The 18,711-nt window shown below is 42.1% G+C and overlaps 1 protein-coding gene across 3 annotated transcripts; it reads right to left on the reverse strand.

Annotated features, from left to right (window-relative positions):
* Positions 1 to 4: 4 nt before the first annotated feature.
* Positions 5 to 18,037, reverse strand: LOC109638551 (msx2-interacting protein). 3 transcript variants are annotated; one of them, XM_020101576.2, is made up of 15 exons: positions 17,562 to 18,037; positions 16,035 to 16,349; positions 12,677 to 13,150; positions 12,405 to 12,559; positions 11,058 to 11,258; positions 10,740 to 10,891; positions 10,520 to 10,645; positions 10,316 to 10,429; positions 10,110 to 10,223; positions 9,929 to 10,029; positions 2,391 to 9,714; positions 1,969 to 2,037; positions 1,676 to 1,870; positions 1,414 to 1,572; positions 5 to 1,029 (listed from the first exon to the last, which is right to left on the reverse strand). In XM_020101576.2, the coding sequence occupies exons 1-15, from the start codon at positions 17,642 to 17,644 to the stop codon at positions 898 to 900; spliced, it is 9,714 nt and encodes a 3,237-aa protein (XP_019957135.2). In that variant the 5' UTR covers positions 17,645 to 18,037; the 3' UTR covers positions 5 to 897. The 3 variants fall into 3 exon arrangements, with proteins under 3 accessions (XP_019957135.2, XP_019957133.2, XP_069393303.1); XM_020101574.2 differs by having other exon boundaries at positions 12,677 to 13,153; XM_069537202.1 differs by having other exon boundaries at positions 12,677 to 13,153; positions 14,339 to 16,349; positions 17,562 to 17,844.
* Positions 18,038 to 18,711: the final 674 nt, after the last annotated feature.

The raw sequence follows: 18,711 nt of genomic DNA on the forward strand, positions 1-18,711 counted from the left end.
AATATTCAAATTTTCTGGAGTTTGTTTTATTTGAGTTACAAAATCTGAAGTGCCATCAACAGACTCCACAGGAGAGTCTGCCAACCTTCTTGAGTTACAAGTATTTACACCCAAAAGTCATCATATCCATCAAAATTTTCCACACTGTGCTCTGGTTTTCCCCAGAGTTCAAATCTCTGTTGTCCAAGTTCCACAGTCAAAGTTTAAATATTTAAAATATTTACAAAGTCCTGTATTCAAAAACTCCCAAATCATACTGTAGCTTGTTCAATGCAAAGACAGGTGCCGGATGTGGGACTGCGTCAGTAGTGAGAACATGAGCAGAGCTGGTGGAATTAAAGGAGCTGTTAAACAAACGTGGTCCTCTACAGGATCTCCGTTAATTCTTCCTCCTCTAAAGAAAACCTGGGTGAGGAGGTCTGTTTATAATTTAAAATTACACATTGAAATGTCATTCTAGCCATTGTGGTACAACAGCCTCTATGATCCTCTCTGGTGAAGAAATGAATAGGACAATTGTTAAAAAAAGACAGAAAAAGAAAAGGCCACCCAAATAGTCACACTTGCTGATCAAACATCCTGAACTTTTTTTTATCAAAGCATCTCTGAACATTAAAATTAAACTCCAATAAATAGAAATACAGCAGAGAAATGGTCAAATAAGATTCTGGTTCGGTCCATCCCTGAGTTCTTTTGAGAAGGACAAAAATACCAGACAGGAGTGACAAAAAAAAAAAAATCAAATAGAGACTGATGAAAAATAAAAACGAAAAGAGTTGATGGGTGTATCCTACACATTCCTATTGTGTTCAGGAAAAAAAAATCTCATATTCCTCTGGTTTCCTGAGGCTCATTGTCGAGAACATTCATCTGTGGGACGGTTCCCAGCAGTGAAGGTTACACAGAGGTGATGACAATCATGAGGTGTGGCGAGATGCTGGAGATCCTGTTGAGGAGGTCAGGGGCAACCTGGGATAAGTGGCTCTCTGAAAATTCACACGGTGGGAAAATCTGTAGCACATAGGCGGGCTGAAAAATAAAAAACAAGGGACAACCTGAATAATACATATGAAGTTACAGAGAAACAACACATTTGCTTTGTGGTAATATGCATCGTTTGTACCAGTAAATAACAATCCATATGGTTCATGCATGGAAAATAGGTGAGACATTTAAATAAGACTGTAAAGTCGCACAAAGAATTTAGCTGAACACTTGGTTTTAAGTTTTATTCTATTCTATTTATTGGTTCAGATTTTTACAATGTGCTTCATTCTTATATAATGTATTTTGAGAGTGTGTATTTCTCTTTGTTTGGGTGAGATCACAAAGATAATTTACTATCAATTAACTTTTTATCATTTAAAGAATGTGATTAGAGAGAAAAATCTTTACTTATAAACCTTATCTCACCTGATTGGAACCTGGGTTGGGTATATTAATGATACCAGCAGCCAACTTTGTCTGCAAGTAGTTGATAAAAGCGGCCTTAAGAGCTTGAGTTTGATTTAGGACATCGTCTTGATCTCGTCCACATGGTAGAGCGAGGAGAAGACAGTATTCACTGTCCCCCTGCAGATGGGAAAAAGTTGTTAGCAAAAATAAAATGATGTTTGCAGACTCAACTTAGTAAAACAAGGGTGTAGTCAATGGGAGTTATTTAAAACACACGTACTGTCATTCTTCTGGCTACACTCTCAAGTTGTGAAGCCTCTAGTCTCATTCTCTGGACAATCCTAAGCAGTGCACCTCCTTCTTGTAGGGGCAGTGATCGATGAGCCAAAACTTTGTTGCCACAGACAAAATGCAGTTGGACTGCAGCTGTGTCATTCTTCAGTGCCAGCAAGCCTTGCCACACAATAGGGTATTTCTGTTTAAATATGAGACAAAACAAAAAGCAAGTTTGTCAGACAGCTGTCTTTGGGTCAGACCAAACAACCAGAAAACAATTGTGACAACTTGTCTCACCGTGAGCAACTGCACCATATTAGCAGGCTGCGTCATCTTGCCATCTGGTTTTGTCTGGAGTTCTGTACCCTAAGTATTCAACAACATAGGAGCATTGTGTCATGAGCAGCTTCTGTAACATGAGAATATCAACACACATTTACAGGAACACCTAGCTACAACCAATGCAGTCTGATTCAAGAGCCCTGCAGTAAATTCTACCGTCATGAAGGTTATAATGTTCAGTTTCTGGAGAAATTGTTTTAAAAAGGTCTTGACAGTCTAATTATTTTTGAAACTGCAGGTTGTGATGCTGTTGATCACTTTTGCATTGTATAGACGTTTGTCTCGTAGGAAGTCGACCTTTACTGATATACAGCGAGTGGACTAAATAGTGCAATGGTATCTGATAATCTGAATGGTAAGAACATCAACAAACTCACAATATTTGGGGTGACATTCAGTGGTGGCTGGTTAACAGGAGACGTCTCTGGTAGTTGAGAATGGATGCCTCTTGGGTTTGGGTACATCCCTGTGAATGAACCACTGGGTCCTGGTGGCATGAGCTGTACTCTCTGGGGAGACGCCATTGCTGGTCCACATTGTCGCATACCTATCACTCCATCTTTAGGAAGAGGGGAGTGGGGCCTCTTTGCATCTAATGGCTTTGTTATATCCTTCTCAGTCACACCTTTAGGTAAAACATGTGGTCTTGGCGACAGGGGGGGAATCTCTTGGATGTGTCCAGAATGTGGGTCTGGGGCCGAACGCTCTCCCTGTTGGTGCAACAGTACACGCATGTCTCTCTGTGCTATGTATGTTTCCAACTGGACACCACTTCGCAATGACCCACGAGGATCTGACTGCATGGTCTCCTGTTTTAGCTGTGTGCTCGGTTGTCTTCCTGCCATGTGGAAGTGTCTGGCTTCTTCCTGTTCCCCATCATGACTCCTCAAAGAACCAGGGTTTACCTTGAGCACCTTGTCTCTGCCAACAGCCTGGGGTGAGGCTGGCCGTGGCTGCATTGGACCAGACCAGGGAGACGCAAGAGGCTCACTATGCATCCCATAGCTCATCACAGAGAGAGGTGGAGTATTGACACGGACATCTCCTTGGACAAGATGGCCCACTGGAATTGATTGGGTAACACAGTGAGGAGACATCCGCCCTAAGCCTCCAGGCACACTGTGAGGTGGCATGATCACTGTCTGCTCTGGATGATGTACACCAGTAATAAACTGCTGCATGGCAGGAAGTCCAGTGGATAACATCACTGGTATGCCTTTAGGTGATGAGGAGCCTATAGGTGAGGACACTTTAGTAAATGGAGAGTGTGGATGACCTGACTTGCGTGGAGATCGTGGTTCTTGTTTGATGCCACTGAGATGTGAAGGAGCTCTGTCACCAGCTGCTGAAACAAAACCTACATGGTTGCCTGGTGGAGAGGGTAAATGGGGGCTTATAGCTGGACTTATAGCAGATGTCCAAGGTGGTTTAGCTCCATCAGTACTATGAGGATCAACACTGTCCATTTTCTTCTGATGTTTCAAAGGCATGTAATCCTGATGGTAACCCATTACTTGCTGGTTAGCCGGTGTGAGACGCTTCACTACTCCTTGAGGTCCAGATTGGTAAGTGGATTCAATCTTTTCTAAACCACAGCTTTCTTGTTTAATAGATAAAACAGACTGCGTCTTACCAGGATGCCCATGATCTGCCTGCAGTGAAGACCCCTTCTGAAGTCCTGACTGAGAATGGCCGTACACTTCCTGTTTTATCTGGGGCATTGACACCAGCTGCTGAGATTCCATTTCACCAGCAGTTGCTTGTGGGATCTGACTTATTTTTGCGCTAATCCGTTGAGGTCCCTCTGTTTTCTGGCCTGAGTGGCTCAATACAACCACTCCTTCAGATGTATTTACCCTCAGACCAGGGCAGGATCCTATACCAATTGTGGGACTCTCAACGATGAAACGTGAAGCACTTCCACCCTCATCACCAACAGATTGCCCATGGTATGATCCAGTATCGTCTTTACTGGGCCTATAGGTGGATTTGGGTAGAGTCATGTCCACACAAGGATTTCCAATACTCATGTTTACTTTGTTTTCAGGCTCAGGAGGGTTACATACACGGCTGATAACAGAGGTTGCAGTGGATGCAATAACAGAGATCACAGACTTGGTCTCAGGGGATGGCAGCGTGGCTGGTGGTCTAACAACTGACAGGGCTGAATGAGCACCCACTCTACTATCATGTAGTGGTGACTTATTTGGCACAATAGCTGATGGAGTATTACTTTCAGATTGGTTTTGATCTCGGAGGGAGGGTAGATTACTGGAAACAGAAGCGCTGCCTGGCAGTGAAATGTTTTTATGTTTCATGAGTATCTGTCTTAAGTCACTTGTACCGTGTTCAGTTTCCATGTTTTCAGATTCTGAAGGTAAAGGCTGGTTTTCCTTTGAGGTCAAAGTCACAACAGGTGAAGTGGAGGCACCTGCATCTTTAGACTGTTGGCGCCAATCTGGAGGAGAAACAGAAATTCTACTTATTTGCATGGGTCTGATATTGGGCTTATTGGCAAGTGGAGACAAGGAAGGGGAGATGCACTCAGATGGCAGCTGCAGAGGCTTTGGGCACACTGGACTTTTAGACAAGGGGTAAGCACATTTAAGATGTTGAATTTGTTCTTCAGAAGATGATTCAGACTCTGCATTTATATCAGTAGCCTTGACAACAGAAGGTTCGGGTTCTGGCTTCCAAGCAGTAGGAGTAATAACTGTCGCAGTTGCTGATGGAGTTGTCTCAGACATAACCATTACACCAGAAGCTATGCTCTCTGTTACTGTAGCCGTCAGTTCCTCACTTACAGAATGTCCTTCCTTTATATCCTTTCTTACTTGCTTTTGGGTTTTCTGACGTTTTGGTGTTTTAGGTCTGCCCTTGGTTCCCTTTTTGGGCGTGGTTTGAAAAACAGGTTCCTCCTGTATGGACGTTTTCGTTTCAGGTTCCTCTTCCTTGGCAGGATGAATGAAGTCTTGCACCTCAGACTCGGATGCTACATCGGTTCTTAGTGGAGGAGGCTGGGTTACGGATAGAGTTGCCTCCTCAGGGGTTATCGAGTAAATAGCAGCCATGAGTTCTGTCTCACTAGCTGGATTGGAAGATTTTTCTTCTTCTGGGTTTTTCACTTCCGCCTGTGGAACAGCTGGTGTCTGTAGTTCTGCTGGAAAATCTGGATTTGCAATGTTCTTCAGAGCCTGCTCCAATTCAAGCTCCTGTAAAATTAAGCTTTTTGGTGTTTCCAGGACCTCTTCATCCAAAGCAGCATTTTCCTTTTTTTCATTATGGGAGTCTCCTTTAATAGCATCAGTGCACTTTGAAACGTTATCACTGTGTTCACCAGGTTTCAACTTTGAACTTGAAGGGTCTTCTTGATACCCAAGTTCATCTAATTGAAGAAGGTCTTTTACCTCAGTGACATTTAGTCTTATTTTGAGGTTCTTGAGGACAGGAGACTTGGGAGTCCTTGTCAACTTGGTTTTTCCTCTAACAATCTTTTCTTTTTCCGAGGTCAGATTTTCTTCTAAGACTGAGGTATCTGTCTCTTTTCCATTTGATTTACCCTCACTAGTCTTTTCATGAAGAACATCTTTTTCTTTGCCCAATTCTCTGCCTTGTTTTTCTTTCTCCTCTTTTGTTTGGTCAACTTTAGTCGATGGAACTTCTTTACATGAACTTGATGAATCTTGCAATGCCAATGTATCTTCTTCTGATAAATCCATTTCCTCATCATCATCCTCTGTCATCTCAATTTTATCCCCCTTCCGAGTTAATCCAGAACCAATGACTGTGGGCATCTGATTTGTTGAACACTTTGTGAGATGAGGCGATGTTTTGCCTTTTGACACTCTAGGAATTCGTTCGCCACTTTCTGATTCGTTTGAATCGGTTTCTTTATCCATTTTGGGTTTTTCCACTTTAATAGTTGTACTGTCATCACCTTGTCTGCGATTTTTGGGAGGACGGCCCCGTTTATTTGCAGGGGCTGGAGCAGGTGGATCCTGCTCAATGTTTTGTTGATGTGCTGCTTCTTTGTCTGTACATCGCTTTCGTGCAGAGCGTGGTGACTCAGCAATTTCTTTTCCAGAACGAACTGGTGCATCATCTTCAACTGGGGTAGCATACACTGACCTAACATTCCTTCGCCTGGCTCTGCCTAAGGATATGCTTTGCTCTAACATATCAGGGTCTGATCCATGAATAGGAGATTTGCCTGTGGATCTTGATTCAGCTCTGGGGGATGATCCACGTTTCAGTTTCTCTTTGTCGATGCGTTCACTTTTGCGAGTAGCTTGTTTCTCAGAGACGGAGACTGACATGACAGGAACAGGAATAACTTGAGCAGGTGATTGCCTACATTTTTTATTTTTCATCTCTTTTGTTTTATGCTCTTTCTGGGGTGAGATTGGCTCATCATTTTTGTCATTATCGAAAGGAATATGCACTTTACTAACTTGAAGTTTATTTTCTCCCTCAGGCTCTGGTACTATTTTACAAGTGGAATGTAACTCTTTCTGGACATCCCCCTCCTCTAGAAAACTAGATGGTATGGGACTAGTGGCAACAGGCTCTTCTGGTTGTGCCATCTCAAGATCCATATCTGGTTCTAAACTGGTAACAAGGTCATCCTGAGAACTCTGGCGACATGGGTTTGCAACCACAGGTTTTACATCCTCAGGAACAAATTCCAATTTATCTTCAGATGGAGAAAGCTTACATCTATCCACTGAGTGACTGGGTTCGGATGATGCTACAGGTGCCGGTTCTGACTCAGATGTCTCAGCTGGCGGGGGTTGAATGGGTACCACATATTTATTTTCTTTTGTCTCTTCCTTTATCTCTTCCTTTATGAAAGACACATGGGGATATGGATCAGGGGCTGTATTTATCGCAGCACATTTGTCTTCTGGTGGAGGAAAGTCCTTAACTATAGATTGGGTGACAGGTGCGAGTCTGGGTTCAGGAACTACCTCTTCAGCTGGACTGATGGGTTTAATTCCGGGCTCAATTATAGATCCTATTGTTTCAGGTGACTGTAAAGTTTGCTGCTCTTGAACCTGCTCTTTTCCCACTCTAGTCTTATATGTTTCCATGGTGTCTCCTTTTGCCTCTTGCTGCTGTTGGGTTTTATTCTTCTGTTGTTGTAGTCGTGTGAGTTCCAAAAAACGACTATGGAAAAGGACAACTGGCCCTGAGTCAAGTTCCCCATCTGCTATCCCTTGCTGACTAGGTTGTTGGTTTTGAGCATGCTCAGGTTCTTCATGTTTTCGTTCCAAGTGTTGAAGACGTCTCGAGTCCAGCTCAAAGACAGGGCTATGAAGGAAGCGGGAGGCAAATAGTTCCCTCCGTTCATGCTCCTCTGGCTTAGGTTCTTCCTTCCTGTCATCAAGTTTGTCTTCAGATCCACTTCGAATCTTTTTCTTGTACCAAGAAGGTGTAGGCCTTGGCGCTGATTCTACTTTCTCCGTATCTTTTCTGTTGCGTAAACCTGCAAAGTGAGAATCGTAATCTAAAAATGACCAGTTGTCCTCTCTAGAAGACAAGAGAGATTTTGCACGTTCAAGCAGAGCCTTTGTATCTGGTGTGATGGTCTGGTCGAGTGCAAATGAGTAGAACTTGTTCCTTTCAAGTTGTGCTAGCTTGGGGTCTGAAAACCTGTCAACCCTTGGCCTCTCAGAAAAAGGCATTGATGTTGAGGGTACAGGAGAGTGGGGTTTTGGCTCTCTGTCCTCTTCAGAATCTGATCGCACTTCCCCTGGCTCCAAGTCATGCCAAATACCATATTCCAAACGCTTGCAGTTGTGGATGTTTTTACTAAGACTTCTGGAAAAGTTGAGGTCAGGTATCAGGTCTTGTTTAACTCTGCTCTCCCATCTCTTTTGCTGCTCTTCTTCCACAGTTAGTAATGGCGTGTTTTGTTTGTTCATTTGTGTGTTATGTGTCCTTTTAAATAAGAGCTCCACATCTGGCTGAATTTTTTCATCATTTCGACTTGACTCCTTTTGAGATGGATCCACAAAGTCCTCATCTATATGATGAGAGAGGTGTAGATGTCCTGGAGAGGCAGTGTTGTTCCAGTCAGGATCTTCACTTTTTTGTCTAAAGCTCCTGTAGACGCGCTCTCTCTTTACCCCCAAGTCTGCGTCAAATTGGTCAAGTTTCTTTAGTTTGTGAGATGGAAAATTATCTGTGACATCTTCAGGTGGCTTTCCAACTTCATGCACAAGACTGCGATGCTCCAAGTCCTCCATTTCACTTCCTTGAGGACTATCTGGTTTGTGAGGTTTGTCAGACTCGCGCTGCTGTTGCTGCTGGTGTAAACGTCTATTTTGCTCCATTTGCTTGCGGTAACTCTGAGAGAGGTCAATGTCAACATGGTCTTCCTTGTTCTTGGGGACTTTGTCAGTGTCACTATTCTGACCACCAAATTTAATAGCAACGTGGTGTGCTTGGTCTCTTGTACTGCTTTGTTCTGCAACGCCCTCATGGGAAAACCTTCTGGATGAAGTGTGCCCTGCATGGCGTTTTAACTCCAGTGGGTCCAAAGATCCCTCTGATTTCTCTCTTTGTCCTCTAAGGTCCTCTTGACCATCCTTTTGAGTGCTACTTTTATCAACTTTGGGTCTTGAATCTTTTCGTAGTGATTCTTTGTGTTTATCAGTGTCTGACTCTTTCAAATATGTGGTACTAGTACCCAAGTCAGAGGACTGATTACCATCCTCGTCCTCATGTCTGCTTCTCTTCTGATGAATAGTCTTTCCACCAGAATCAGCAAAGCGTCTCTTCCTTGCAGCAAGGCGATCTGAATCCACTAATAAATCCTTTCCATCACTTCCAGTATCAGACTTGAGATGTTTCTTTAGTCGACTTTTCCCATCCATATCTGAATTATCTCCTTTACTAATTTCAGATCTTTCAGTTTTCAGAGAGTCCTGATTAGCAGTTGGCAACTGATTTCCAGAAACAGAGTCACTATCCCCCTTAGATTTCTGCCTCTCGTGAGCATCCTGGTCTGATCCCCTTCCTTTTCCAGGGCCTCCTTCAAAACCAGCCTCAAGTTCTGTTTCAGGTACTGGGTTGGATGGGGATTGCCCCTTTGCTTTCCTTGATTTAACCTTGTCAGCTTTATCTTTGTCAACTTTCTCTTTTCGTTTTGCACGTTTGGTTTTCTCAGCACCAGCCAAACGATCAGGTTGACTGCTCTTTTCAGTTTTTTCACTCTTAGAGGAATGCTCCAGCGGAGTCTTTTCCGATTTGTCAAAGTGTGGTGGTGACATTGAGCTCACACTGCCGCTTCGCTCAGAGGACTGGCTATAAACCCGTCTCTCTGGGTCTCTGGGAGCACGGTCAGATGGTGAGGGCGATACCGTTGGAGTGATAGGCCGCCTTGGATGGGAGGGGCTCCACCTGCTGCGATCAGCCTCAAAGCGCTCTCGCTCTCTTTCTCGCTCTCTTTGAATGTACGTGTATTTTCGAATGTCTTGCTCAAAGGGGTCTCTGTAGTCCCTGTAGTCTCTTGGGTCTTCATGATAACGTGGGTCAAAATGATCTCCCTGATAATGTTCCAGTTCAGGAAACCGGTCTCGGCTGCGGGCAGCATAATCTCTTCGAGCATCTTCTGTGGGGTAGAGGCCAGGGGTTCGTATGTTCTCATAGTATGCTCTTTCTGCTGTGAATTCATGAAACGGAGGTCTGCGTTCCTCCCTGGAGTGAATAAAGAGAATGGGAAGAGAAAAAAAATTAAATTCCATTAAGGTAAATGAATAATGTCAAGTTTCATATTCTAATATTTTACAAAATTGCTATGATTTTAAACATTACATGTGACATTTCCAATTCAAAATATAATTTTAAAGTACTGTTTGAAAATTCAATAATGTATTGACAACTTTATGCAATTACAATATCGGCAATTTACCGTCGTTCAGTAGGAATTTCATAAAAGTCTCGGATGTCTTGGCCAGATGCCTGCATAGATCGGTAAAACGCCATCTGACTCTCTTGGCTTGCGAAGTCCACCTATAAAAAATAAATGAAACATTTAAGTAAGTAAGCATGAGTACATTATACTTAACAGACAAATAGTTTTCGTTTTTTACCTTTATTTTATTGCCACCTATCTTCCAGCCTTTTGTCTCCCTTACAGCTGCTTGAGCAAAATCTGTGTTGTTGTACATGACGAGGGCCATCCCTTTCAATCTGTCAAACACAACCTAAAAAGAAGGAATAATTAAAGTCACTCTCACAATTTGGAAAATAGCAGTGAAATCAAAAGCAGCAGATCTTTGTTGAGAGAAAACATTACCTTAACTACATGTCCATAGCGACAGAAATGACGGGTGAGGTATTGTTCTGTAATGTTGGTTGCCAAACCATCTAGCCAAACACATGTTGTGGGCATACTTTTCCCAAAACCAAGCTTTAAGAGAAAAGAGAAAAACATTCATATTTTATATAAAAGCTACATTGGATTGAAAAGATACACGTTACAGTTGTTTATTAACCCTACCTTTAGTCTGTTGCTCCCAAGATACTCTCCATCCATCTTTTTTATGGCCTTGCACACACTGCCAATATCAGAATATTGCACAAAGGCATACTGGGGAACTCCATTCACCTTCTTGATGTCAATGTCCTTGAGTGGAAAAGAAGTAAAGATCAGAAAAAAAATCCTATCAAATTTAAATTGTTCATATAATTGTGTGAAGTACACAAAAATGCCAGCTTACCACAATTTCTCCAAACCGCTGAAAGATGTCAAGGAGTTGCTGATAACTGGTGGTCTTCTCAAGGTTACCAATAAACAGGGTCCGTGTAGCCTTTGGGTGGAATTCATCTATCCGCCCATCCAAGGGCCTGAACTCATTTTCACTCTCTGTTTCTGAAGTTAGGAGGAAATCATTGATATTAAAAGACATGCTCCTCAAGGTCATGTTCATATTTACCAACATGAGGAACACAAACATCTTTCAGAAAAATTACTTTTAATCTGCCAGCACTAAGAATTGTGAGAATAAATAATGTTTTGTGTATTTATCATCACTTACCGGGACCATTCCAGGCAGTGACTTCAATTAGCATGCCAAAGAATAGCTTTCCCTTGGAAACAGTTAGGGCTTTCTCTTGATCCTCTTGCTGTCTAAAGAACACCAAACCATAACGGTCCTCCGATGCTCCATGGATCTGCACAGAGGTCACTTTCCCATGTTTCTTGAATTCGTGGAAGAGTCCGTCTTTTAAACTTGTGTCTGCGGAGCAAAAAACTATTGTTATTACAATGATTGTTCTCTGAAAATACTGAAACAACTAGTTTTAAGAGAACGGAATATATTAACCATGAAATTAACCAGTTTGCACATAAACCTGTGCATGGAAGGGCAATGGTTTCCATATTGCAGACTTTTTTCTATGCTTACAGCTTCACTTCACAGTCACTAAGCTTTTTTTGGATTCCTGACTCCTAACTGAAACACAAGTCTTTTACAGTGATGTGGGTGTCAACTGGCTGACACATGTACACTTCACAATATACTGGGTGGTATTTTCAACCAAGGTATGGCCTGAAGCAGCAATATATTTTTAAGCAGTTGCTTACTTCTGAATGGGACCTTTTCTACACTTCGTGCTACAGAGAAAAGTGTGCAAGAAAGTCAGAATGGACTGAATGAATATAATACATGATAGGTGCCTATGCGTAGGTTCATGTGCACAGGTGAATGGATTCGAGGATGCAGACCATTATCATCATCAGCAAAATAAAATGAAAATTTGCCTTGTCCAACCACCCAACCCTACTTCCTACTACTGACCAACTGTTTTGATAGGTAAAGTGAAATCAAAGGTTTTTGACTTGACTGACAGCAATGACTGCAAAAGAAAAACATTCTTTTCATGTTTTCAGTTTGTATAGTTAAATCTAACGTTACTCTTGATTTAAAGTGAGACAAAATACAACATTGTGGTCTGTGACCTCTGCTGTAACTACATGAGTAAAGTGACAACTTGAAAGTACCTTTTGTTTACACACCTTTAACATAACAAAGATATGACTTTTGGATGCTGAAAAAAAAAAAAGCTAGCTGCTTGGATTTCAATGGCATATGAATAAGACTACTGCTGTATATAAAAAATGCATTAACAGTTGTCCAGATGAATCTCTATGCTTTACAACACAAAGCTAATTTTATAACATTCAAATAGTTTGTGCTCTAAGATACAATTACTTTTGCAAGAGGCTGAATTCAAATTTCTGAAAATAGTTTATCGATATTCTTCAGCCACATGATTGATAAGGTTGATGCTTTAACTATTTGTGTAAGAAACTGTTGTCCACTTTGCATTTTCATGGATTCATGATGTCTTTGAGAGAGAATATCAAAGATAAGGAAACACACCTGTGGAGCGTACTGGTAAGTTTTGCACTTTAATTCCAAAGCTTCTGCGTGGTTCATCTGAGTCCAGCCCCATTGATGACTGAGTAGGGGCGTGAGCAGCCGACGACTGAACAGAACGTGCGCGTGACCCATCACTTGAGCTGCTGTTTGAATCACTGTTACACAGAAAAAAAAGAGAACAAAAAAACTAAAAACCAATAAATAGGTTCTGGTGCTTATGTCAGTGAACCCATTAGACATAGAGTGATAATTGGACAAAATGAATGTCACACCTGCCACTGCCAGTGCTGCTGGTGCTGCTGACAGAATCAGAGCTCGAAGATCTGCTGCGGGACCGAGATCGTGGGCCTCTACTGGGGGACAAAGGGGCTCTTTTAGGCGAATGAGGGGTTTTGGGGGTTTGTCCCGTGGTCCGCTGTGGGGAAGGGTGTCTTGACTGTGAGGAATGAGACGATCGGCTCCGACGGTGATGGTAAGTTCTATCAACACGTCGTCCTCTGTCATCTCTATAAAGGTCACGTCGTGTTGAATTAGTAAGGGTGAAGGGGTCTCGAATTCTAGAGTCAAAATGTGGGTCTGATGCTTCAAAGGTTCCCCCAATAGCACTGCTCCCTGGGCCAGCAGCAGTAAACAAAGAACGATCACGGTAATATTCAGTGTTGTAGTGACGTTGCCGGTCGAAAGTGCCACTGCGGTCATGGTGTCCATATGGGCTGTGATCATATGCACGTTCACGGCTTTCTGAGCTACTGTAAAGTAAGAAAAGGGAAAAGAGGGGAAAATTATGATTACAAACAAAGAAAGACAAAAACTGCAATTGTATGTTTTAAAATCTCTGGTAAAGTAAATATAGCTAATAGACACAGGTCAGATAAGATGCAGGATCGATTTCAGAAGATTAAAGGGATAGTTTTTAGTGTTTTTTTACATTTGAAAAGATTGTCACCATTCACTTCAACTGTAATGGATTTGGCTGAAACACTGTTTAACCCTGAAACGCCCGTAGAAACGTTTGTAGAAAGTGTTTTGTGGACTCCATCAGCATAGTAGTGACAAGATGAGTGAATCTTCATTTTTGGGTGAACTATCCCTTTAATAGTGATACATAGAACAGTGCCAATATTTGTAATGTAGATCCTATAGAATTACTATCTTGAAAAGTTCATGTTTGTCAAAAACAGAAGTTTTTTAAAATCTTTTCAGCAACATACTACATAAAAAGTTGCATATTCTTCATTAAAATATGGTGTTTACAAGATTTTAAAACTATCAGAAAAATATTTAAGTCATCACAGCTGGATAAATAAACTTTTCAAGAAAATAAAATACTGGCACTGTTTGAAAATACTAATGTGGCTCCACCCATATCTAAACTGTAAGCAGCCTATAATGACTTTTCATTCTTCGAAACAAGCTAAATATTGTGTACTGTAAAAGTTGCATGAAACAAAGCTGCCCCAGATGGAAGGTTTACCCATACAAACATAATGAAATGATCTTTGTCTCATTCAGTTGCTTTCATTTGTAAAAAATATTTGTTTTTGTCTCCTCAGGGGGTTCAAGGGGGCTGATCTCAGACTACTGTTCATAAACTACTGCTGGTGAGAGAAAAAGAAAATAGCCAAACTAAACATTACTCTCAAATATTTAAAGGTCGAGGAACTGTGTGGTGTGGAAATTCAAAATGAGGTCAGACGTCAGATCAAAGTTCTTAATGTGAAACTAAAACTCTATAGTGTAGCATGAGATGCTATGAAAAAAAGTTATACAAACAAATTACAAATATGTAAATATTCTATACAAGCATTTTATAAAAAAAATATTCCTCTCTTGTAAAAAATGTTTTCCCTAGAAGCAGTGCAAGACCTCATATTAGACAAAGCACTAAGGAAGGTTAGAGAAAGAAAATATGCAGAGGGCAGAGCAATACCAACCTTTTGGAAAAGAAGTTACTGAAACTAATCCAAATAAAATCTAGGTGGTCAGAATGTGAGAGGCCAAATGGAAAACCAAGGGGGAAAAAAAATCAACTGATCTAATTTGGCAAAAATGCTTCTCTTCAATCGCACTGCGCGTTATCTTCATATTACTGTGGAGGACCAGGCCAGTAGATTGTTGATGTGTAGTCCACAGTTAGGCTACTCAATTTTCTTCACCGGATGGAAAAAGCAAAAAAAACAAAAACAACCACAGATGGACGTCTTTATGGATTTCAGGGCATGTGGGGGGGAAAAGTGTAGAAATATATCTAAATAAATAAATATTAGTTGTTTTTAAAAAAAAAATAGGATGCTTAAATTTGGGGTAATTCAGCAGATTCCAGGTTGACTAAAGGCATGGCAAAATATAAAATACATCCAACTAGATCGGTCTTGCTGTATGAGGAGGTAGTATTTCCCAAATGTTAACCTTTAAAATGGCATTAAAATTGTCAAAAATGTATTCCACTGGTTAATGTCAAGTAGTTTAACAAGCTTAACACTATGATCACAGCACATAAAATCCTCTTGGGCACGTACAGATGACATAATTCCACAAACCAAGGACTCCCTCAGGTGTGTACTGGCAGGTTTCATCTTTCTGCAAGAGAGTTTCATGTTACTTTAAAAAAGTTGGCTTCAGCTCTCTGCAACTTCTTCGGGAGTTTTCTTCTCCTCACTGAGGCCTTACACAGCTACATCCACTCACGAGTAATCCAAATTAAAGGCATCTACACCTATCCATGCTAGGGTCCACATCAGTACATCCATCATGGGGTATCCTATTGAATACATCCAGGAGGTTACATCCCATTTACGCAGCCTTCATATTTCTTCATGGCCATCAATCCAAAACCAGATTAGCTCCACAAACTTTCGATGATAGCTGGTTGTTTGGATCCTCAGTGTTCTTGCAAAGTCTTCTTGGTATAGCTTCCATATTTGGGACAGTGGCTGTGATGCATAGTTAATCTCATCCTAAAATGATTAAGATAGCCTTCGAGATATACACTAATCTTTCTTTCTTTCTTTCTTTGGGTGTGAGACGAATGTAAAAATCTTCTATCCACTTGTTCATTAAGTAAATCCAGACAAAGCCGTATCCACAGATGCAAAAATTAGTATTCCGACCATCAGCTGTTGCCAAGAGAAAAAAAATGACAACCCAAGATGGAAGGTCCTTGAAGTAATTATGCATTACCTGTAAAGATTCTTCAGAGAAAAGTGCATCCTTCAAAGTAGGGATTTACTTCCATCTTCAAACGACTCCAAGGACAAAAAAATCACTATTAGATCCCGTATTTGAGAGAAAACGTTAAAAAATTATCCACGAGTTCACGAGGTAGTTTCCCACAAAAATGTAATAAATCCAAAACTCACTTGGATATTCCTCACAGATGTAATATCCACACCAGATGTCAAACCTTGAATTAAAGTTACCTTACCAAATGATATTGTGTAGGTAATATACTTAGATCCAGTGGGAATGGCAAGTCGATTATGATGAAAAGTGGAATAATCCCTAAATTACTTTTGTGTAACCACCTTGAGGCATCTATCTCTCACGAATAACCCCACTATGTGTTTAGGTCTTACACCTATCCAATACCTAGATTCCCCTGGATTTTAAGGGGAGGCCGTGTCCACTTACCCATCTATTCTCCGTTCATAACGTCCCTCTCTGGTGTGAAGGGAAACAGGTGGGCCAAACACTGGACCAACTGTTCCCCTAGAGAATCCTGTAACGTCTCGACTGCTCGAGGGGGAGCTGTCTTCAAGGCCCCGAACAGCACTAGGGACTGATCCGGGCTCATTGTAGTCAGTCCGCAGGTCCCTGTCTCCCATTTTGTTGACAGCATTGTGAGCCTTCTGCGCACTTTTGATATCCACAAAATCCACAAACGCTGCAACACCACCCTCTGACCCTCGCTTCCGCAGAACTTTAACGCTCTCCACGCGCCCATACCTAAGAGGAAATTACAATGAAAACAAAAAGGAAATTATATACAAACCAGCTAAAAATAGGCTGAGTGCAACCATTTTTTATACAAGCCACAGTCTGGTAAAGCGAAGAGACAACAACATATTGAGTAAAAAAGTAAATATTCAGATGCAACTATGTGCCACTAGATTGCTTCTCGGCCACTTAGCAGGAAAACACTCCTTCAGTCTTGTTTGCAATCTTTACATTGGATGATTCTGCTTAGATTTCTGAACACCAACAAATGTAACTCTGGGAGACCTCACACGTGTCAAACATCCATAGTTGATGACCATAAAAAGCAACATACTTAAAAACACAGTTGTCAACAGCCCACATGTAATGTGGTACCGCTCTGACTGAGGATGGACGGAATGAAGGTGGATCAGATTCTCGGCTGGACTTCATATTAGGTAGCAAACGGTGAAGTCATGTAACGTTACGTAGCCTGTAATGATTTACGGGACCGACTGGGAGGCTACAAGTTAAGGCTATTAGCTCTCATTAAATCCAAAATACTCTCTGACCGGCGGGGCCAAAAACTTAACACTTTACATAGAGCCTGACGACTTTCAAGACAACAGCGAGTATCTCCGCCGAGTTCAGTGTGATGTGACTGAGAACAGTGATGTCTGCTTCGTCAACACCGTCAACAACTTGGTAACATCGGATTATCTGCACCGTGGGTCTCGCTGTTTGTGGCTTTTCTACATTTCTGTTTTTCTCCAACAACAATGTCGACAGGAGAAATAATAACACGGTGGCGACGACGGTTCAAGTGACTAGCATGAGTCACCTGGTGTTTTGTGCCCTGCTGTCCAGCTAACCTTAGCTTCCCTTTGGCTCGCACCGATCATGAAAACGTCTCCACTTCCCACAAAATGGTCGGACGGTTGGGTGTTAGCTCGGTGGCTAGCACAACTAGCTACTCGCCTATTGACGTTAGCGAAAGTTAACTAAACATAACAAATTGCACCCGTGTGCATTTAAGTGCGTGTGTTCTGTGTATTTCGCCTCCATTAAAGCCACCGTGTTGCGATAATTCACATGCACCGCACAAGAAACACACTGACTAGTAAAACTTAAAAATGCTAACGTTAGCGCTGCTAGCATTGGTCGCAGGCTACGCGGCTAACCGTGGAGCCGCAGCTAGCCCGCGCTGCTCCGCCGACAGCGGATCCCTCTTGCGTAACCTACCTTTTGAAATGCTCCACAATTTTCTCCTCTCGGACATGTTCGGGTAAATTTCCCACCCAAAGGTGTCTGGTCTCCCGAACCATTATGCGCTATCCGTCCCGCCTCCACACACATATGATCGGGCACGTTTCTAATCCCCTGCCGGTCGGAGGTCCGCCTGAACAAAATGAACGATGGGTTCCGTGAACGATGAGGCCTGGTGGCCGCTGCCCGTGTAGCTTTAGCTGCGGCGTCCCCGAGCTTATTCGCGGGAGCGCGCGTAGGCCTCGCTCCTGGCAGGTCTGGGTGCGAGCGAGGTGCGCGGCCCCGGTGCACCAGTGAGTGAGCACGCGATGTTTTCAGGAGGATCAGACACAGCGCACGAGCTCGATCTGTCTGCGACGTCACGAGACGGCGATCAACGTGATCGATTGTTATCGATGATTGTGACTCCGGCAGGCGATCCAATCATCCTCTTCAGCGCTGGAGACAAAGTGAGCGGTTGCACCACAGCTCACTGTGAACGAGCTGACACGCAGCCTGGATCAAAACTATGAAGGTCAAACACAACTGCAGGGAAATAAATCAGAAAACATTGATTTAAAGGTCCAGTGTGTAAGATTTAGGTGAACGGGATCTATTGACAGAAATTTAATGTAGAATAATCCTCATGATGTTTTCACTAGTTTCATCTAAATTGTATGAATTGTAGTTTTCTTTACCCCAGAAAAGACTCTTTATATTTAAATACTTTATATTTACATGGAGGGGACCCTCCCTATGGAGGCCGCCATGTTTTTTACATTAGTCCAGACTGGACAAACGAAACACCTTTTGAGTTTTTATGACAACTGAAGCTGCCACAGGTTCCTTTTCATGTTTGGAAGGAGAGAGTGAGGTGAGGGGTGTTCAGCTGCAACATGCAACTTCAACACTAGATATCACAAAATTCTACACACTGTACCTTTAAATTACACACTATCTACTTATTTGATTCCTAATATATTGTGCACTATCCTAAATGGTGTTGTGTTTTATCACCTTAAGAAAAACTGGGTAAAAATCAGCTCTATACTCAAGTCTCGCCTGTGGGCTTCCAGTCAAGTTAAACAATAGTCACAGTTTGAGGGTTGTGGTCACAGTCACTCAATGTTGAGTGATTCCTTTCAAG

The sequence above is a fragment of the Paralichthys olivaceus genome, chromosome 2, assembly GCF_024713975.1.
Source record: "Paralichthys olivaceus isolate ysfri-2021 chromosome 2, ASM2471397v2, whole genome shotgun sequence".
NCBI lineage: Eukaryota > Metazoa > Chordata > Actinopteri > Pleuronectiformes > Paralichthyidae > Paralichthys > Paralichthys olivaceus.